The following is a 22134-nucleotide window of genomic DNA, read 5'->3' as shown; positions in this document are numbered from 1 at the left end:
ATCACAGACAATCATTTTCAACAGAGTACGCAAAATCATGTGTTTTATGCCATTAAAGGATGAATATGTATTTATAAAGCTGAGTCTTGTTAGTATCATCCTGCCAGTGCTGATCTTTCCCTCCAAAATCCAGAAGGTCTGTGATGTCAGCCTCTGTCTTTAGTACAACACAGAGCCAATAGCCGTCACTAATGGTCCACTGAGCAGCTTTTGTAGTGCATTGATCACAGCACACAGGACTCAGTGTGGGAAACTCAGATCAGCTCTCTACTCACACTGACCGGTAGCCTCAAGACAGAGGACACATCTGCTACGTTTGAACTCCAGAATGCTTGACCTTATAACTGCTAATACAGAGTTAAGAGAACCCTTGCTATTGATACTGATGACCCCTAAAATACTGAAAACCAATGTACACATTATCCTGGTATCTATCCAATCATCTGTTAATGTTGACTAAAATATTATATATTCCTAAACATTCTGACTGACTGAAAATACAAACGTATGAATTTAAACAGGAATTCAAATTGTGATACATTGTCATGTATCATCATATTGTTAAATGTAACTACCGGTATGTGAAAAGTAAAAGCATGTTGTAGAGTCATTCATTATCAGAGGTCATATCCATGGAGAGAATAAAATGTTTCTAAGACAGTGATGAAGCGTGGATACAGAATACTACATTCAACAATGTCCTTATAGGTGGGGATTATTAACACTGTTCGTTTCATTAGAGAATCTGTGTCAGTCCCACACGTGTAAGTTGTAATGATGAGCGTGTGCTCTGTTAGTGTCATTGATCCCAACATCAGGCAGCAGATCTAGGGGTCACCACTTTCCCAGATTCACACAGCGCTCTGTCAGTCACTCTCCATCACCCCCCACCCCTCCACCTGTTCCCCTGAGACGTGACCATTGTCCCCCAGCAATAAGAACGCTGAGCATGTGGCAGCTCCACACTCCTCATTGTCCTCCCAAGCTCTCCCATTGGCTACCGACTGTGAGAAACTCCAACAAGCCCAAGACCCACACATTCATATGGAGATTTGGGACTATATATAGGAGAGATGAAGCCAGTAGAGATCAGATTCTCTCTACACAGACCTCTACAGCACAGAGATCCAGCCATGGTACCTACAATCACTTCAGCTATGATCTACTCAAAGGAGCACCTGACTCTGACAAACAAGGTAAACTTAAGATTCAAAGTCAATGACATTTATTACATTGTATTGATTGATTGCTTTTTTGCTTCAATAATGTCACACACAAGAATAAGGTTATTCATGCCACTCCTCGTCTCTTCTTGCAGCTAAGAAAGCCAGTGGTGGAGAAGTTACACAGAGATCGTAACAACAACAGCATTGAGCAGCTCAAGTCTCTCCTGGTTCCAGAGATCCTCAACCAGCAGCCCGACTTCAAGCTGGACAAAGCCGACATCCTGGAGATGACAGTTTTCATCCTGAGACGACAGCAACAGAACCAGCAAGTGAGCTCCTCCTCCTGCTCAGCACCTGTCAATCAGGGTTACTCCAGGTGTATCCAAGAGATTGTTCACTTCCTGTCTAAAGATGAGCTGAAGACACAGTCCCAGAGAAGACTGCTGAGATACTACCATAGCCTGCAGCCATCCTCTGATAAGAACAGGATAGAGAGTGACTGTCCTCAGCTGAGCTCCCCAGCCCAGCCCAGCACAGCATCAGCAAAGACAAGAGTCCAGTCAACATCACCCTCTGGAGGCCCTGGTAGAGACCTACAGACTGGAGCTCCACTCAGACAAACACAAGGATGGACCATAGTGGTCTAAGATTAATTTCATGGACAGTAATGAGTATAAGAAAAAATATTTTTTGTTTTCTGTTTATGCAGGAGTTTTTTAAAGTCTTGCTGTGATTGAGACATTTCATTTCAGTTGTACTGAAGTTTAAACGTTTTTACAAGAAAACAATCTGATCTTTGAAAAGTACATTTTTGTAGTGTTAATTGAAATCCTTATAACCTTTATGTTTTGTGAAACGTGTTGCTTATATTGATCATGTGTTTATATTCATGATCAACAATAACTTGAATTGTCCTCCACGAGAACCTTTTAACCCAAAGGGATGTTATATGATCAGTCTGTTTGTGATTGTATTTGGCTGATCTGTTTTTAAGGTCAAAATATCAGTCATTTCTTTACCACTACATTTGTGTAGTGATAGAGTCATATTGACATTGTATTGAGCATCTTCTGTGAAGCATGTATCAGTTTTATATTTGATATTGATCAACTTGAGCTACAGCATCAATGTTCCTCCAGGAGGATTATTTATCCAGACTGGGTATTATAGCTTTATCATCACTCTGTGATTAGCAGTGTTTGATCTGTTTTAAGATTATACTTTATATGTCAAATTGTCACTTACATTATTTGAGTAATGTGTTTATATCAAATGGGAGAACAAATGTCAAATTGAAAAACGTTTATTTTAAACAATTCTGTTGTCTTTTATAAAGACAGTAACTGTTTATCCTATACTCTGATAGAGTATCATATCTTGGAGATTTGTTCAAGTTCTTGTTGTGATGTTTAATCACTTTATTTCTGTTGAAATATTTCTCTGACATTAAGATACTGATGGTGTGACTCATTGAGTCAGTCTGAATAAATACACAAATCATCAAATGAAATATTCTTGTCTGTTGCTTCATTCTTTTCTTGACAAAGACAATCCTCCAACAACATTACATTATTAAATTACTGATTTATGAAACTCCACATAGATTAAGTTGCTAATAAAAAAACAATAAAAGTTATCCCCCAAGACTATACAGAATGATACTGACTGCATTGGAATGCAACACTCAATTGAATCAATATATACATTTTTATCTCTGGGTGCTTCATTGAAAATCTACAGAGTAAGATCAATGTTAAGAGACATTTCTAGTCATACATGATTATTTTACAGTAATTGTTTTATATAAAACATAACAGTCATATCATATCTTGTTGTAGTAAAGGTGTAATGAACTATAGAGATGTAAGTGATTATCAATCGGACTTCCTTAGGAGACATGACTGATATATACTTTATTGATGCACCTGTTATAAATAAATGTCTTTTCAGTGTTTCAGAATGTATTACATTATTTTAGTTTAGTCATAATATGTCAGTGATTCCAGGTGTTGGGTAAAAACTAGTAAACATGTATGAAATAACCAGGAATTGAAATTGTGATACATTGTTATGTATCATCATATTGTTAAATGTAACTACCGGTATGTGAAAAGTAAAACCATATTGTAGAGTCATTCATTATCAGAGGTCATATCCATGGAGAGAATAAAATGTTTCTAAGTCAGTGATGATGCGTGGATACAGAATACTACATTCAACAATGTCCTTATAGGTGGGGATTATTAACACTGTTCGTTTCATTAGAGAATCTGTGTCAGTCCCACACGTGTAAGTTGTAATGATGAGGAGTGTGCTGCTCTGTTAGAGTCATTGATACCAACATCAGGCAGCAGATCTGGGGGTCACCACTTTCCCAGATTCACACAGCGCTCTGTCAGTCACTCTCCATCACCTCCCACCCCTCCACCTGTTCCCCTGAGACGTGACCATTGTCCCCCAGCAATAAGAACACTGAGCATGTGGCAGCTCCACACTCCTCATTGTCCTCCCAAGCTCTCCCATTGGCTACAGACTGTGAGAAACTCCAACAAGCCCAAGACTCACACATTCATATGTAGATTTGGGACTATATATAGAAGAGATGAAGCCAGTAGAGATCAGATTCTCTCTACACAGACCTCTACAGCACAGAGATCCAGCCATGGTACCTACAATCACTTCAGCTACGATCTATTCTAAGGAGCACCTGACTCTGACAAACAAGGTAAATTGAAGATTCAAATTCAATGACATTTATTACATTGTATTGATTGATTGATTTTTTGTTTCAATAATGTCCCACACCAGAATTTAGGTAATTAATCACTCCTCTTCTCTTCTTGCAGCTAAGGAAGCCAGTGGAGAAGTTACACAGAGATCGTATCAGCAACAGCATTTGGCAGTTCAAGTCTCTCCTGGTTCCAGAGATCCTCAACCAGCAGCCCGACTCCAAGCTGGACAAAGCCGACATCCTGGAGATGACAGTTTGCTTCCTGAGACGACAGCAACAGAACCAGTCAGTGAGCTCCTCCTCCTGCTCAGCACCTGTCAATCAGGGTTACTCCAGGTGTGTCCAAGAGATTGTTCACTTCCTGTCTAAGAATGAGGTGAAGACACAGTTCCAGAGAAGACTGCTGAGACACTTGTTGTCACAGTGCGCCTGTGACAACAATTTTGGACCCCCTTGTGGCCCCCCTAATTGTGGAGTATAAAATCATTTTTACATAACTATTTTTTGCTATCGTTCTTTTTTTACATCCCGTTATTAGACAGTGGCAACGATGATGATTATGAACATGGTCTTTTGCCTGCTAATGCCTGCAATGCAGTGAAGAAAACAATATGCCAACAATAACGTCTAATGTAACTGGCCCCTCTAACAGTACAACTGGCCCCAGCTTGGCCCCCCCAGTTGAAATAGTCTAGAAATGCCACTGGAGGGACCTGCCTCATCTTCCCAGCCCTTCCCAGCATCTGCAAACAATAGAGTCCAGTCAACATGGCCCTCTGGAGGCCTTGTTCGAGACCTACAGACTTGAGCTCCACTCAGACCAACACAATGGACAATAGTCATCTATTTTTTATGTAGTGATAATAAGAATTCCCATTTTGCTGTTGCAGGATGTTTAAAAGGTCTTGCTGTGATTGAGAATTTTACTTCAGTTGTGCTGAAGTTGAAGCATTTTTCTGAGAAAATTATCTGATCTATGAAAATGATATTTTATGTGGTGTTAAAATTGAAATCATAGTAATTTATGTTTCATGAAAAATACGTTGATTATGTTGATGATGTGCTGCATCAGCTGCAATGATCCTCTTACAGGACTTTCAACTCAAACGGGTGTTATATCATCAATATATTTTAGAATTCTTTGATTGATCTGTTTTAAGTTCAAACTCTACAAGATACAAACATATTACCTCTACATTTGTGTAGTGAAAGAGTCATATTGACATTGTATTCAGCATCTTCTGTGAAGCATGTATCAGTTATATATTTGATATTGATCAACGGTCCTCCAGGAGGATTATTTAACAAAACCCCTCTGTGACTAGAGGTATTTGATCTGTTTTAAGATCAGACTTTATGTGTGAACATGTTGCTCACGTTACCTGAACAATTGGAGAACACATTTCTTTCTCATTCTAAAACCCTTGTTTATTCTTTGAGTCTGTTAGACTTCATGTACACTCTTATCCAGAGCAACTTACAGTAGTGACTCCATATATTATTATACTGTGCCCCCATGGGGATTGAACCCATAATCATGGAGTTTCAAGCACCATGCTCTACCAAGTGAGCTAAGCCAGACTTGTCAAGTTTCAGCATCTCTTGGAAATGTATCAAAGTTGTAGTTGTGATGTTTACTCACTTTGTTTGCGCCTTAAGGTGTTCTCTGTAATGTGATTAATTGAGTCAATTTGAATAAATTGAAAATATATCAAATCAATTATTTGGCATTTCCCTATCATTGCTATGATAACATTTCAGCTCAACAACATGTCAAATACTTAAAATGTTACATTTTGGTCTAAGATGAATGTATTAAGCAGTAATTATTAAGACGGTGTGAAGATATATTCTTCATCAGCATGTGCAGGGGATTTATGATATTATTTAAGTACTGTCTCATAATGTGTAGGCCTACCTGAAATATAACTACACTGTACCATCACATTTACCATGTATGTTATGGGAACATAATATGTGATGTTAGTGAAAGTGAATGCCACTTGAGACAAAAAAAATGTTACATTCAAATGAAGCTATGTTAGTACATCTCTGGTGTCGGCACAAAAAACACTTTTTATTGAGAACTAGTGCCATTTAAAGAACAAATTGATTCGTAACTGATCTCGAGCAATGAGATAAAACCAAACATGGCTGCTACTTGTTGTTGCACGCGGCAGAAAGCAATCATTTTGCGAGTTAAAAGTAACAAAAATGATTAGCAAAATGATAAACAATATGGACTAGGCCTATACACGCACATTTGGAAGTCGGAGTTTCCTGTAAATAAGATATAAGAAAGGAAGAAACGAAAATCAAGAGCAATAAGCTTCATTTTATGATTTACTCAAATTTACTTCAGGATTCAATGAATGATCTTAATTTAAGGTAAATATTTCAAGACCAATAAAGTGATTAAACATCACAACAAAAACATATTACTGCACTGTTAGAGCTAGAAACACAAGCATTTCGCTACACCCACAATAACGTCCCCTAAACACGTGTATGTGACCAATAAAATGTGATTTGATATCACTACACAAATGTAGTGGTAAAAAAAATGTCTCTCTCAGAAATGTTGTCGGTTATAGACAATCACAAACAGATTGATTATATAATACCTGTTTTAGGTTAAAAGTCCTCATGGAGGATCGTTAAACGTATTGTTGATTATGAATAAACACATGATCAACATAATCAACACGTTTCCCAAGCTAACGACTTTAATTATTGCACTACAAAAATGTAGTTTTCATAGATCAAATGATTTTCTTAGAAACATTTCTTCAGCACTACTGAAATGAATACTCTCAGTCACAGCAAGACTTTGAAAAAAGATGGAGAAGATGTCTTCCTATTCTCCTTACTGTCCTTGAAGTTTATGTCAGACCAACATTGTGTTTGTCTGAGTGGAGCTCCAGTCTGTAAGTCTCTACCAGGGCCTCTAGAGGGCGATGTTGACTGGACTCCTCTCTTTGCTGATGCTCTGAAAAAAGGCTTTATGAAGTGAGATGGATATTTTGGTCATAAGCTTTTGATTGTGATAATGAGTAACCATCAAAGCAACCAAAACTGGCTTGTGGATTGTGGATATTTCCAAGAAGGAAAATTCGTGGAAATATTTTTTGGCCATCGATTAAAGGTTATGACACTTCTAATTATCATTTTTTAATTGCAATGCTAAAAATCACCAATAGACAGCAGTCTTACAACATCTGTCCGTAATTTCTGAGCCAACCTCCAAATCAAGTCCATCTCTAGTGTCCGGAGTACAATTTGTAAAACAATTAAACCATTAAGTGTAGGTGCTCTTACAGTTTTTTTTTTACGATTGCTTACACACTAAAATGTAACTTTTCCCACAATTAGCAAAACCTTACACTCAAGGAGCAAAACACAAGGCTAGATTTGCACAAGTGTAAGCACATTGTCAGCTTCACACTATTTGCAAAACATTACACACAGTGATTTGCAAAACACTAAACACACTTGTATACATCAGACACAGAAGTATATCATGATGTCACTTCCTTGCAATTTCAAAGCACTGTCTGTCAAATTAACACACCTATGAGCCAATTTGTTAAACACAGCCATCAGGTGCACAAACACATGATTGCTTTAGCCTAATAGATAATAGAATACATTATTTTTAAATATTGATAATGACTTTCTTGTTACCTCACTAATGTGTCCACCAGGTACATCAGCACATTTAAGGGCTGATGGTCTTGGTAACAATGGTAATAATATGTCTGTCAGGGGCGCAACTTTGGTATTAGAAGTGGGGGGGGGCATAATTATATACACTACGGTTCAAAAGTTTGGGGTCACTTAGAAATGTCCTTGTTTTTGAAAGAAAAGCTATTTTTTTTGGTCCATTAAAATAACATCAAATGGATCAGAAATACAGTGTAGACGTTGTTCATGTTGTAAATGACTATTGTAACTGGAAACGGCTGATTTTTAATGGAACATCTACATAGGCGTACAGAGGCCCATTATCAGCAACCATCACTCCTGTGTTCCAATGGCACGTTGTGTTAGCTAATCCAAGTTTATCATTTTAAAAGGCTAATTGATCATTAGAAAACCCTTTTGCAATTATGTTAGCACAGCTGAATACTGTTGTCCTGATTAAAGAAGCAATAAAACTGGCCTTTAGACTAGTTGAGAAAATGGGTAAAAACAAATAACTTTCTTTCTGAAACTCTTCAATCTATTCTTGTTCTGAAAAATGAAGGCTATTCGTACAACGCTGTGTACTACTCCCTTCACAGAACAGCGCAAACTGGCTCTAACCAGAATAGGAAGAGGAGTGGGAGGCCCCGGTGTACAACTGAGCAAGAGGACAAGTACATTAGAGGGTCTAGTTTGAGAAACAGACGCCTCACAAGTCCTCAACTGGCAGCTTCATTAATTAGTACCCGCAAAACACCAGTCTCAAGGTCAACAATGAAGAGGCAACTCCGGGATGCTGGCCTTCTAGGCAGAGTTCCTCTGTCTAGTGTCTGTGTTCTTTTGCCCATCTTAATCTTTTATTTTTATTGGCCAGTCTGAGATATGGCTTTTTTTTTGCAACTCTGCAGAGGAAGACCAGCATCCCAAAAAAATGCTTTCATTGCAGTGTCTCACAATGATGGATTTATATTTAAGTAAATAGTAACAAATTAAAATTGGGCCAGGGGAAACCAAGGGCACTGCTCTCATAGGAAACAGGATGCTTTCAAATGGTTTGGCAGTCCTGTAATGGTGCAGATGGCCTCAAATACCCGTGGTCAGACTGGTCGTGCCAGATCACAAACCAATCTGGCACAACCAGGCTACGTCCTCACATAGACGTTCCCTCATCTCTCTCAGAGTGCAAACTGGGCACTGGGCAGTGCATCAGCGACAGGACAGGAGGAGTGCAGTGAATATCAAGCAGAAAGAACTGGGCTGATAGTGATTACTGACCAGAGCCCCAGAGTGACTGAGAGAGCTAGAAGAGGCTCCCCGCTCACTCTCACTCTTAGACTCTGTCACAATATGCCACTATGTTTGCTCCCAGTTCACACAATACAATCCCACCAGTGTCATTACAGCCTCACTGCCGGAGACATAGTCCACTGATGGAAAGAGTAGGCCTAAACTAGCGCTCCATCCAAACTCCACTGGGTCCACAGGGAACTTCCTGAAAGGAGTTGCCAAGTGTCTGGGGCTAAAATGGCGGTTTCAAAGACACATTGGAGAAATAGGAACATTGTGTAATTTCCCCCCAATATTTTCATACTTTGTGTCTGGCGATTGTCTGCTGATGGACCTGTTGGTCCATCAGGTTAAGTATATAATATTCTCTAAATGATGTTAACGTTATTAATTTGTATCATGATCTTTGCAAGAGAGATTTAGCTAATCTAACAAGTACAGTAGTAAGTCCATACAGACCTGAGTTGCTGAGACAGGCACCTTAGATCAATTCTTTAGTGTGTGGCATAAAAAGGAGAAATGTGCCTGAGAGAAGGCATGTCTGTCTGTGCCCCTTCTCCATGCAGATGGCTGGGGGACCCACCACCGTGAACAGATCCACGGCCCATGCTACATCCACTACAGTCAAGGGTGACACTCATTCAGACATTCTGTATCCCTGCACTTGCAGATATGAACAGGCCGAAGAGGTTTACTGACTATGCGACTTGACTAGGAATAACTGCCGTCACTGGTTCTCCCTGCCCCGGTTACGTAGTCAAGAACGAATCCTCCTGTCTCCTGGGATATCCAGGCCCCAGGGTGTGGAGTTGAAGAGGAGGAGCTGGTCTGTAGTTCTCCCTCTCTGGACTATCTGGGAGGAGGGGCATCATCAGTTTGACCGCTGTGGTGAGTGCATAAAGTACAACTGCCACATAGTCCTGAAACAAAGCCAGTGACTTAATTGCACACATTCCTATGAAGCAATGTTGGATTATTTTAGACAGTTCTCAGGGAACAACAAATATGAATGTACACGATATGCTGGAATCTGTCGAACTCTCTCCTACCCCTGGCAGACATGGGACAATTTGATACCAGTGTGGAAAAGAAGCATGGAAAAGTAGCCAAGCATCATCTCCACCCTTGTGGAAACTGTTCAGAAAATAGCTGCTATGATTAAAATGATGGAATTCTACCAAATGTCCGTAATAATTCATGGTTAAGCTGACATCTTTCCCAATTACTGCAGTGAGTAGTGCAAACTATTGATCCTCCATGGCTGGAGAGGAATGCATAGGCCTCAGTGTTTTGGACATTTAAAAAAATGTCATACACATTTATTTGTTTTTTTCCTTATCTCTGTGTCTGAAAACATCAAAGCTCTTTAAATTCTGTTTCAATAAAAAGGGACTGTGAGTTCTGTAGCCCCAATGCCCTTAACGTCCTATGAGTTTCATGTTCAATAGCACAGCTATTAGGGGCTATTTGAGACATTGTCCCGAACCTGCTCCCCCAATTTGTAATTGGTTACAACTAAGGTATTTGCCACATGTACCTCCGCAAGGAAGGTATGACTCGCTAATACAAATCCTTTCAAACATTATGCAAATCAAATAGCTCACCCTTACACTAGACAATTGCAGGTTTATTGAACGTTAACAAAAGTGAGATACGATGGTGGTCGCCTACAAGGATTCTAATCAAATCTCTATGACCAAATCCTTTTGATATTCTTTTAGATTCTAAGAATGAACACCAACAACGCTGCAGTAGGTATTCCATTTACAGACCACGTGTAGAGACAGTAGACTTGGGAGGCGAAGGAGGAGAAATAGGGCATATTAAGAACCCAAGCAGTCTAGGCGTTGTTGTTGTTGTTGTTGTGGGTCAGACGTGGGTCACTGTCTCCCTCCTGCTGGGGCTCACTTCCTGTGCAGCTGTGAGGAGGCCGTGAGGCCACCACTGGTTCTGCCATGTGAAAACGGAACAGCATCCAGGGCCGGACGGACACACATGCCTGGTGGAGCTTGACAGGGCGTGTCCCCTCTGACCCTGCTCCCCTAGTCTCTTCCTCTATTTGTCTCTCTCTCTGTTGAAGTGGTAGCAATTAGCCTGGGTATGAGGTTACCACTCCCCTGCTGGGCATCTTGGGGCTGACATGCTCTGACTGATGGAGAGCTGTCTGTTCTGTTGGCTTAGTCATACGCCTAGGGGTGGATCTTGGAATTGTAATGTTGACCGAGCGAAGCTTGTTAACTACTGTTCATTTCCCTTTCCTCTTTGTCAGTTGTCATTGGCGGGGCCTTAGTGTTTCCTTCCTAAGTCACATTTACAGGAAACACTCCCAGCTGTAGTCATGGAGGATATCAAGACGCCATAGAACAAATTAAGAAATGGAAATACTCCTGCCTATGCCCACATATATGAGTGGGAGAGGAGAGAGCACAGGGATCAGACAGTAAAGAGACAGGATACTGGAGGTCTCCTTTAAGTCTCTTCAAAACACTGTAAATCATTTGGCAAAACTTCCCTTATCGTTTAACACCAAGGCTTTGACACAGTGGAAGGAAAATGGTTCTGGGTATGATTGACCTTACATCAGCAGATGAAATGGTCTAACCACAATTTACTTGGTTTCAGCAGCTCCGTGGCCTGCAGTGCACCCACCTGCCTGCCAATCAGTTCTTTGCTCAGAGTAACATGCAGGCAGCCTTCGGGGTGTCATATCTCACTGTGGGTTTGACTGTAGCTCCATCCTCTCTGCTCCCTCCTGGGGGGCTGGGTGCTGAGGCATGTGATCTGCTTTGGTCCTGCTGAGACTTTGCAGCACCAGGAAGAGGGAGAGTTGTAATTCTCGATTTATAGTGCTGCTCAGAGGATTGGTGTAATGGTGTTCCCAGGTGAGGTTAGGATTATTAGTGTTACTGGAGATGCCTGCTCCATTAAGATGGGTGATTGCCTGTGGTTTACTGTTCTTGCAAAGCCTTGTATTGATATGTAGCCAATGACTGAGTGGCATTGGTCAGGGGTGTCATGCACCCATTATTTTAGAGGGGGCACAAAGTATTTGATGATGGAGGGGGGTGAGAATTCTGAGAATTCCTCATTTTTCAAACACCTGAAACAGCTTTTTCTTGCAATCTAGAGCCATAATCATTATGTCTAATTCTATGTAAAAAAAAAAATATGTCTAGATTATCTAAGCATACCTCTTCACCTGTTCAATTACCATTTTGATTAATGATGCACATTGATTCTTTAAGAAGTGTCATGCATTAGGAGTTTAGTACAACTGCAACACTGGTATATAGTATCATCACCTACGAATTAAAGCAATTTAATTATTTTCTAAAGTCTAGCAACCTTGCCAGAATGCCAGCTAAGATAGTTAGACAAGCAACTCTACCTTGATTGATGCCTGAAATGGCTTGGTATCTAGTTATGAGGTTGGGAGATTGGGAACCTATCTAGCTGGCTAGCTAAAGCCAACTTCGTACAATTGCTAGGTGACTAGTATTACAGAGAAACAACAAAACATTTTTGTTTTATTTATTCATCAAGAAGGAATCAATAGGCTACATAACTTGATCAAATTAATTTACAAACATATCTCCTGTGAGTCCTGCCCATCACCAGCAGCTAAAATCAAATCAAATGCTGTGTGTGTGTCACTCTACACCCTCTCTCCTCCACCACTGACTATACTGTCTGCACGCACTAAAGCAGGGCTCTCCAACCCTGTTCCTGGAGAACTACCCTCCTGTACGTTTTCACTCCAACCCCAGTTGTAACTAACCTGATTCAGTTTATCAACCAACTAATTCTTAGAATCAGGTGCGCTAGATTAGGGTTGGAGCAAAAACCTACAGGACGGTAGCTCTTCAGGAACAGGGTTGGAGACCCCTGCGCTAGAGTTTCTAGCGTCCTGTCTAGCATATCTTTGCTCCGTGGTTCACCTTGGAAAGAACCACTTATTAGGGAGAATGGGGGGGTAATGCCAAATGTGTCCAGTTGTGACGATGATTATACAATGTTTGTATTAGCGTGCACAAAACATTCCTCTGATGTTGACAGAATGTTACCAGACCATATTTTTCATTCTTTAAAAGTTCCCAAAATATTTCATTAGGTTTTGGGAACAGTGTGGGGACATTACAAGAGATAGGTTCCCAAAACACAAAATCTGTCCAGTTGTGCTGATTACAGTGGAGGCTGCTGAGGGGAGGACGGCTCATAATAATGTCTGGAACGGAGCAAATGGAACAGCCTCAAACACATGGAAACAATGTGTATGATGTATTTGATATCATTGCACTAATTCCGCTCCAGCTATGACCACGAGCCTGTCCTCCCCAATTAAGTTGCCACCAACCTCCTGTGGTGCTGAATTCATGCAATGTTTCTATCAGGGTCAGGGTGTACAAAACATTTCCCTTAAGTTGCAAGAATGTTCACACACATGTTCATGTACTCTTGAAAGGTTCTCAAAATATTATCTTTAGGTTTTATCCAGCATTCCCTCAAATGTTCTTAGAATGTTAGTCCCTATGTTTATAGAATAAAATCATTTAAAGTCCATGGAGGTTTTTATCATCTGTTAGTGCTGTTTTACTGTTGAGGAATGTTGTTGTAAGGCAGTTCATGTAGACGCAAGCAGGGATCAAACCTGGTACCTTAGGAGTTTTATCCCTGGAATTAGTCCACTGCACCACAGGGATGTCACTCAGATGAATACAACGCTGTTCATATGTTTAGTCTGACTTCCAGGTTGCGGTATATGTCTTTGCAGAGATAGGATAACTAAATCTTGAAAAAGATGTATCCACCCTTGCTGTCTCTGCCTGCCTGGCCGGTTTCCCCTCTTTCCACTGGGATTCTCTGCCTCTACCCCTATTACGGGGGCTGAGTCACTGGCTTGCTGGTGTTCTTCCATGCCGTCCCTGGGAGGGGTGCGTCACTTGAGTGGGTTGAGTCACTGCCGTGGTCTTCCTGTCTGGGTTGGCGCCCCCCTTTGGGCTGTGCCGTGGCGGAGATCTTTGTGGGCTATACTCGGCCTTGTCCCGGGATGGTATGTTGGTGGTTGGAGATATCCCTCCAGTGGTGTGGAGGCTGTGCTTTGGCAAAGTGGGTGGGGTTATATCCTACCTGTTTGGCCCTGTCCGGGGTTTCATCGGATGGGGCCACAGTGTCTCCTGACCCCTCCTGTCTCAGCCTCCAGTATTTATGCTGCAGTAGTTTATGTGTCGGGGGGCTAGGGTCAGTCTGTTACATCTGGAGTATTTCTCTTGTCTTGTCCTGTGTGAATTTAAATATGCTCTCTCTAATTCTCTCTTTCTCTCTTTGTTTCTTTCTCTCTCTCGGAGGACCTGAGCCCTAGGACCATGCCTCAGGACTACCTGGCTTGATGACTCCTTGCTGTCCCCAGTTCACCTGGCCATGCTGCTGCTCCAGTTCCAACTGTTCTGCCCGCAGCTATGGAACCCTGACCTGTTCACCGGACGTGCTACCTGTCCCAGACATGCTGTCCCAGACCTGCTGGAACCCTGACCTATTCACCGGACGTGCTACCTGTCCCAGACCTGCTGTTTTCAACTCTCTAGAGACAGCAGGAGCGGTAGAGATACTCTCAAAGATCGGCTATGAAAAAGCCAACTGACACTTACTCTTGTGTTACTGACTTGTTGCACCCTCGACAACTACTATGATTATTATTTGACCATGCTGGTCATTTATGAACATTTGAACATCTAGGCCATGTGCTGTTATAATCTCCACCCGGCACAGCCAGAAGAGGACTGGCCACCCCTCATAGCCTGGTTCCTCTCTAGGTTTCTTCCTAGGGTTTGGCCTTTCTAGGGAGTTTTTCCTAGCCACCGTGCTTCTACACCTGCATTGCTTGCTGTTTGGGGTTTTAGGCTGGGTTTCTGTACAGCACTTTGAGATATCAGCTGATGTAAGAAGGGCTATATAAATAAATTGGATTTGATTTGATTTATCCTCTATTTACGTCCTATTCTACCAATCCTAGGATGACCACGTGTCCCCGATTGTACAGGACAGTCTGTTAGGAGTGTGTATCAGAGGCGAAGTCAGGTGCAGGAGAGCAGAGTGTAGTGAACAGCCACACTTTTTATTCCGGTCAAAATGACAGCACAAAAATAACATGAAATGTGCCCAAAACACAGAACATAGATAAAAACTAATGGTAACAATATCCACAATATCAAAATACACATAACACAAACAATCCTACACAAAGACATGATGGGGAACAGAGGAATAAATAAATATGAATTGATTGGGGAATGAAAACCAGGTGTGCAGGGAACAAGACAAAACAAATGGATACATGAAAAATGGAGCGGCGATGGCTAGAAAGCCGGTGACGTCGACCGTCGACCGCCGAACGAACAAGGAGAGGAGCCGACTTCGGCTGAAGTCGTGACACAGTCCCGCATTTTTGGCGCTTTGTCCCGCAACCAAACAACCATGTTCTGCATTTAAGCAACAAAATCAAACACCACCCTTAATTAAAAAAGGTAGATTTGTCCTTTATTTCAGTCAGACATTCACACCTGTCTCTTGCAGTCACGCTGAGTTTATGAAAAGATCAGTTGCAATTTTAGCATGTAAATCTGGGTGGGGCAAAAAAATATGAAAAGTGGGACGCATGCCAGCAAAGCCACTATACAACAGAACACTAAACAATACATTAATTGCACTATAACGGTGACAAACGGTGCCCACCAACTGTTAGGGCCAACATAAATCTGTCCCAACAGCAGTCCCAACATCTTACCACTGCTACACCTGGCGGAGCTTTGTCTTGCAGCGAAACAGTTCATTCAGCCTCATTTAATGCCTTTTAAAAAACATAGCTGATATGGCTGACTTGCTTAAGAAGGATTTGGCAGTAGATTGTCGACTTGATTCATCATGATGATGACTGCTAGCTAAGATTTTAAAAGCATGGGGCTCGAATTTTCGAGGTCCACCCAAAGACTTGGCGGTGACGTAGTGTCCCCATGAGTGACAGAACACTGAGCCAATCACGACGCAACACTCCGTATTTTCTTCTGGCTTACCCCACCACCACAGAAAGCACTGACCTAGGCTGAATCACCTACATTTTGGAGCTGCCTTACTCAAGAAAACAAAAAAGAGACCATGTTTGTATGCGGCTTTATTAACTCAATGATATATTTATTTTTTTACATTGTTTGCAAACTGATATGTGACACGTATTAATGCAAAAATAACATGCTAAAAATGTGGGGCTGATACAGTATGTGACACGTATTAATGTCAAAATAACATGCTAAAAATGTGGGGCTCCGCCCCACCTGCCTATAATGACGGGTCGCCACTGGAAAAGATGGAAAAGATACAGTATGTATAAGGATGTAGTAGCCTAAGCCAACTGGTGGTGATAAACACTTCTCCAATCATTGTTGAGATCTGATATTATGAGCAGCGCAAGACTAGGCTTAGGCCAATGTCATAGACCTATCGTCAACCAATCATATTTCTCAAATCCTTTTGGACTAAATTAAGTACCACAGTATGAGTCATAAAACCCAGAAATGGTTCCAATTGTTTTTTCATCATTCATTTTTCCATCTGGGATTGTAGAGAGTAAATTGAGGCGAATATATTGATAAAACTCACCTTGTCCGAGAGAGAATTACATGGCTATCAAAATGTCACCCAAAGGTAAGCCTACACCCACCAACTGCATAATTCATAAAAAAATGTGAAAAATGGCAGAAAAACCATTGGAACCATTTCCACATTTTTATGGGTATTATGACACATCCACTGTGGCAGAATATTCCAGATAAACTTGGAGGACAATAAGGCCTAATTACTTACAAAAAGTGGGCTGCTGATGAAGAGCTATAAAAGTAAGTAAATAGCAGTAATAGAATGAAGCCCAAAGCCAGTAGGGGGCTCTGGGGGCATTCTCCCCTGGCAAAGAAAATAAGGAATTTCAACAGCTAGATGCATGAATATTTTTCAGGTAGCTCGCACCTTCCCACTCGCCATAGCTAATACTCAATTACAGTGGCTACCGTGGGGCTCTCTACTCTGGAACACATACATCTACAGTGTATTGCCAAAATCCACTCAACATCAGACAGACTCTGACCTGTCCAATGAGCCAAACTGATTAAACAATCCCACAGTACCCCCCTCCTCACACACACAGTACAGTAATTAGAATCCATAGAGCTTTAAGTTGATCCCCCCTCTCCATCGCTTTCTCTGTGTCATCTGTTGCTGTCTCTCAGTATTCTTTGTTGCCGTCTCTTGTCTACCCTCCTCTTGTGACATGTCCTGGTTGTAAGTGGAAAAGAAAACAATTGTTTTAATAGTAATTCCACAGGCTTTTTCACCTGAACATTTTGTAAAGCATGTTTTACCTTTTCACTGTCTGTATTTCACCTCTTATTATTTGTGCAAATAAATAAAACTAATTGGAATCCATAAGCAGCTTAGCACAAGTGCATAGCACAAGTGATGTGTGGTTATGGAACTCATAGACCATCAAAAAGTTTGGTACTGAATCAAAAACATCCGGGGCTGAAGCGCAGGAAGCCCAGGACGAATGACGCCACTGCCCCAAACAACCCAAAATAACCCCAAGTACCCAAAACAACCCAAAGTGTCACGCCCTGACCAGGTGAACTCTTCTATTTTGGTCAGGGTGTGGCATTTCTATAGTTTATTTTCTATGTTTTGGTATAGCCTTGCTTTGGGGCGTATTTCTATGTTGGGTTATGTCGATTCCCAATCAGAGACAGCTGTCGCTAGTTGCCTCTGATTGGGGAATCATATTTAAGTTCCTTTTCCCCCCACGATGTTTGTGGGTTGTTGTCTCTTTTTGTTTGAGCAGTAGCGATACGTTTATTCTCTGTTTTGACCGTGTTATTTCAGTCTGAAATAAATAACATGTGTTCGCTCCCAGCTGCGCCTTGGTCCACTTCTTCCTTCCTGCACGACGATCGTTACACAAAGGTACTCAGAACAACCCCAAACAGGTGCCCCAAACAACCCCAAAGTACTCAAAAGTATCCAAAACAACCCAAAACAACCCCAAACCCAAACAGGTACCCAAAATAAACCAAAGGTACCCCAAATAACCCAAATTAACCCAAAAGTACCAAAAATATTACCCAAACAACCCAAAAGTACCCAAAAACAACCGAAAGCAACCACAAACAACAGCCAGCAACCCCAAACAACCACAAACATGTACCTCAAACAACTCAGAGGAACCCAAAAGTACCCAAAACAACCCAAAAGTACCCAAAACAACCCAAAAGTACACAGAACAACCCCAAACAACCACAAACAGGTGCCCAAAGCAACCCAAAAGTACATAAAACAACCCAGAACAACCCAGAAGTACCCAAAACAACCACACACAACCCCAAACATGTACACAAAACAACTCAAAAGTACCCAAAACAACCACAAACAGGTACCCAAAACAACCCTGGATATGTCCGTGTGGAAACACCCACATACAGAGTAGGCACATAATTAAATCCACACGTACATACAGTATATGCATGCACATATGGGTGCACATACACACAAAGATGCACACACACAGCAAGCATTATATTGGCACCCTTGTACTTTTCTTAAATAATTCCCTATTTCTTCTCAAATAAGTTGTGGGAACAAATGGTCACCACACCTTGTTAGGCTTTTGGATTTTTAACATTGCAGAACAAGTTTAATTTTTAAAAACATATTTGTAAACAAATTTAGAAAAACAATTGTAATGGACTAAATTATTGTCACCCTGGAGCTAGGACTTGGTTGCACAGCCTTTGGCCAAGATAACTGCAGGCAAGCGCTTCTTGTAGCCATCAATGAGCGTGCTACACATTTCTACTGACAATTTGGCCCACTTTTCAGCAGCAAACTGCTCTAATTCTTCTATATTTAAGGGGTGCCCCCAACCACTTACTGTTTTCAGATCTCGCGATAGGTTTTGGATGTGATTCAGATCTGGACTCTTCACTGGCCACCCCAGAACAGTCCAGCATATCTTAACCCTTTCTGGGTGCTTTTTTATGTGTGTTGGGGTTTGTTGTTCTGCTGGAAGACCCACAACCTTCAATGTAGGCCCAGGTTATAGACACGGAGTTGAACATTGGACTGCAAAACTGCCTGATAATCTGCTGATTTCATGATGCCTTGCACACGTACAAGGTCCCCAGTACTATAGGCAGCAAAGCAACCCCAGAGCATTAACAAACCTCCCCCATCTTGGATTGTAATTTTCATTGTTATTTTCATTAATTTGATCATCACACAGCGCTGATTTGTATTTCCAAAGAGCTGTAAATGTGTTTTGTCGGTCCACATAATATTTTCCCCAGGATTTAGGCTCGTTTAGGCAGGTTTTTGAGAAGTTCAATCAGGCTTTCTTGTGTCTCATTCAGCAGTGGGGTCTTCCTGTGTTTACCAACGACCAAATTACGCTTTCAAGGAAAATACTTATAGGGGAGGTTCGATAATGCTTTGGGCTTACCTGGCTCCACGATGGGGCAAAACTGAAACTTGTGCCCCCTCAATTGTATGTACCTATATAAAAATAGCAAAGATGTTCAAATGATTGAGTGACAGGTTGGCGCAAAATCTGTATCTCCGCTGCACTGTCAGCACAATGGTCAGAACACACTAGTGGCTATGGAAAGCCACTGGGGCTCAGGGTTTCCGTTAGCTGGAAATGTACAGCTTTTGACCGATAAAATAAATGAAAAGCTAATAAATACAATTTAAGTTGGCCAAATTATCTGGAGCTGCCCTGCTGCTGAGGAGAGAGAGAAAGCGAGGGAGCAGTCTTGGCCTAGGCTGCTGTTGATTGCAAAGATGGAGGCCTTTTTCATTGAAGTAAAATGAAAGTTAGAGAGTGCCTATTGTAAAAAGCCTACAAGGCAGGGCTCCAGTATGCGACCATTTAGTCACATTTTGCGACCCTTTGACAACTGGCTGTGGGAGATAGAAAATGCATCAATGCGGGCAGAACATTCATTCGCCTCACTGAAAACGAGGCTAAAACCATGATTTGGTCAAACAGTAAAGTACATTATCCTCATGATTCCTGTAATGAAAGTGTCTGCCTGCCTGCCCCTGTACCTGTTTTGCTGCATGAGGCCTGCTGCTGAGTCGAGTGAGCCACTCTCTCTCTCTCATTTCCCAGGAGGAAAAAATGCTCTGGGAGAAAGAAAAGTTATGTTTTAAAATCCAATTGCTGGGAGAACATAGCTACCCTGTTGTTACAGATGGAGAGAGGATGTTCACATCTTTCTATAGGTAAACTTTTCATTTCTCAACTCTCAAATATGAGGTCAATAGCAACTACTTTACAAAGATATTTGATATGGTTTTGAGATACGGAGCGTACGAAATGCACATTGGCCATTGCAAGTGCATAGGCCTCATTGGATGCTACAGTAGGTTACAACTGTGTGACACAAAAATGTGACATTAAATGCACTGTTAGATGAATACATGGCCACTATGAGTGCGTATTATCTTTAGAGTTAGTGATCTAGCTAATGGGTTTTGAGTTTCCACTTACTCAGGTGGCTGAATTAGCCGCAAATAAATTAGCCTATGATATTAGAGCGCATAAAGATGGAGGCAAAATCATCTCTATTGAACAAATCAAAGTCAGAACATTCTGGAGCCTTATTTCAACAGTAAAATATAACAACAATAGCAACATTCTACACAAAATAAATGACAATCACTGGATTACGTTGTGCATTCAAATATTTAGTATAATGTTTTTCCTCATAATCCTGGACTATCGGACCACCATTTAATTACGTTTGCAATCGCAACAAATAATCTGCTCAGACCCCAACCAAGGATCATCAAAAGCCATGCTCTAAATTCTTGGACAAACCAAAGATTCCTAGATGCCCTTCCAAACTCCCTCCACCTACCCAAGGACATCAGAGTACAACAATTGGTTCTTATTGAGGAGAATAAGAACAACCCAAAATGTATTTTTGATACTGTCGCAAAGCTAACTAAAAAGCAGCATTCCCCAAGAGAGGATGGCTTTCACTTCAGCAGTGATAAATTCATGAACTTCTTTTACGAAAAGATCATGATGATTAGAAAGCAAATTATGGACTCCTCTTTAAATCTGCATATTTCTCCGAAGCTCAGTTGTCCTGAGTCTGCACAACACTGTCAGGTCCTAGGATCAAGGGAGACACTCCCGTTTTTAAATACTATATCTCTTGACACATTGATGAAAATAGTCTTGGCCTCTAAACCTTCAAACTGAATACAGGGCCCTATTCCAACTAAACTACTGAAAGAGCTGCTTCCTTTGCTTGGCCCTCCTATGTTGAATATAATAAACGGCTCCCAATCCACCGGATGTGTACCAAACTCTAAGTGGCAGTAGTAAAGCCTCTCTTGAAAAAACCGAACCGTGTCCCAGAAAATATAAAAAACTAATCGGCCCATATCGAATCTCCCATTCCTCTCAAAAATGTTAGAAAAAGCTGTTGCGCAGCAACTCACTGCCTTCTTGAAGACAAACAATGTACAGTATACAAAACACTTCAGTCTGGTTTTAGACCCCATCATAGCACTGAGACTGCTCTCGTGAAGGTGGTAAATTACCTTTTAATGGCATCAGACCAAGGCTCTGCATCTGTCCTCGTGCTCCTAGACCTTAGTGCTGCTTTTGATACCATCGATCACCACATTTTGGAGAGATTGGAAACCCAAATTGATCTAAGCGGACATGCTCTGGCCTGGTTTAGATCTTATCTGTCGGAAAGATATCAGTTTGTCTCTGTGGATGGTTTGTCTTCTGACAAATCAACTGTAAATTTCGGTGTTCTTCAAGGTTCCGTTTTAGGACCACTATTGTTTTCACTATATATTTTACCTCTTGGTGATGTCATTCGGAAACATAGTGTTAACTTTCACTGCTATGTGGATGATACACAGCTGTACATTTCCATGAAATGTGGTGAAGCCCCAAAATTGCCCTCCCTGGAAGCTTGTGTTTCAGACAAGGAAGTGGATGGCGGCATTTTTTTAAATTTTAAACTCGGACAAAACAGAGATGCTAGTTCTAGGTCCCAAGAAACAAAGAGATCTTCTGTTGGATCTGACAATTAATCTTGATGGTTGTACAGTCATCTCAAATAAAAGTGTGAAGGATCTCGGTGTTACTCTGGACCCTGATCTCTCTTTTGACGAACATATCAAGAATATTTCAAGGAAAGCAAT

General features: G+C 41.2%; 1 protein-coding gene and 1 pseudogene across 1 annotated transcript; both read left to right on the top strand.

Moving 5' to 3' along the window:
* Positions 1-1112: 1112 nt before the first annotated feature.
* Positions 1113-2069, top strand: LOC115150886 (transcription factor HES-5-like; annotated as a pseudogene).
* A 1725-nt stretch (positions 2070-3794) lies between these two features.
* On the top strand, positions 3795-4378 carry LOC115149827 (transcription factor HES-5-like). The gene is made up of 2 exons (XM_029692647.1): positions 3795-3891; positions 4013-4378. The coding sequence occupies exons 1-2, from the start codon at positions 3829-3831 to the stop codon at positions 4376-4378; spliced, it is 429 nt and encodes a 142-aa protein (XP_029548507.1). The 5' UTR covers positions 3795-3828.
* Positions 4379-22134: the final 17756 nt, after the last annotated feature.

This window comes from Salmo trutta, chromosome 16, assembly GCF_901001165.1.
Source record: "Salmo trutta chromosome 16, fSalTru1.1, whole genome shotgun sequence".
NCBI lineage: Eukaryota > Metazoa > Chordata > Actinopteri > Salmoniformes > Salmonidae > Salmo > Salmo trutta.
This window is presented reverse-complemented; position numbering and strand designations above follow the sequence as displayed.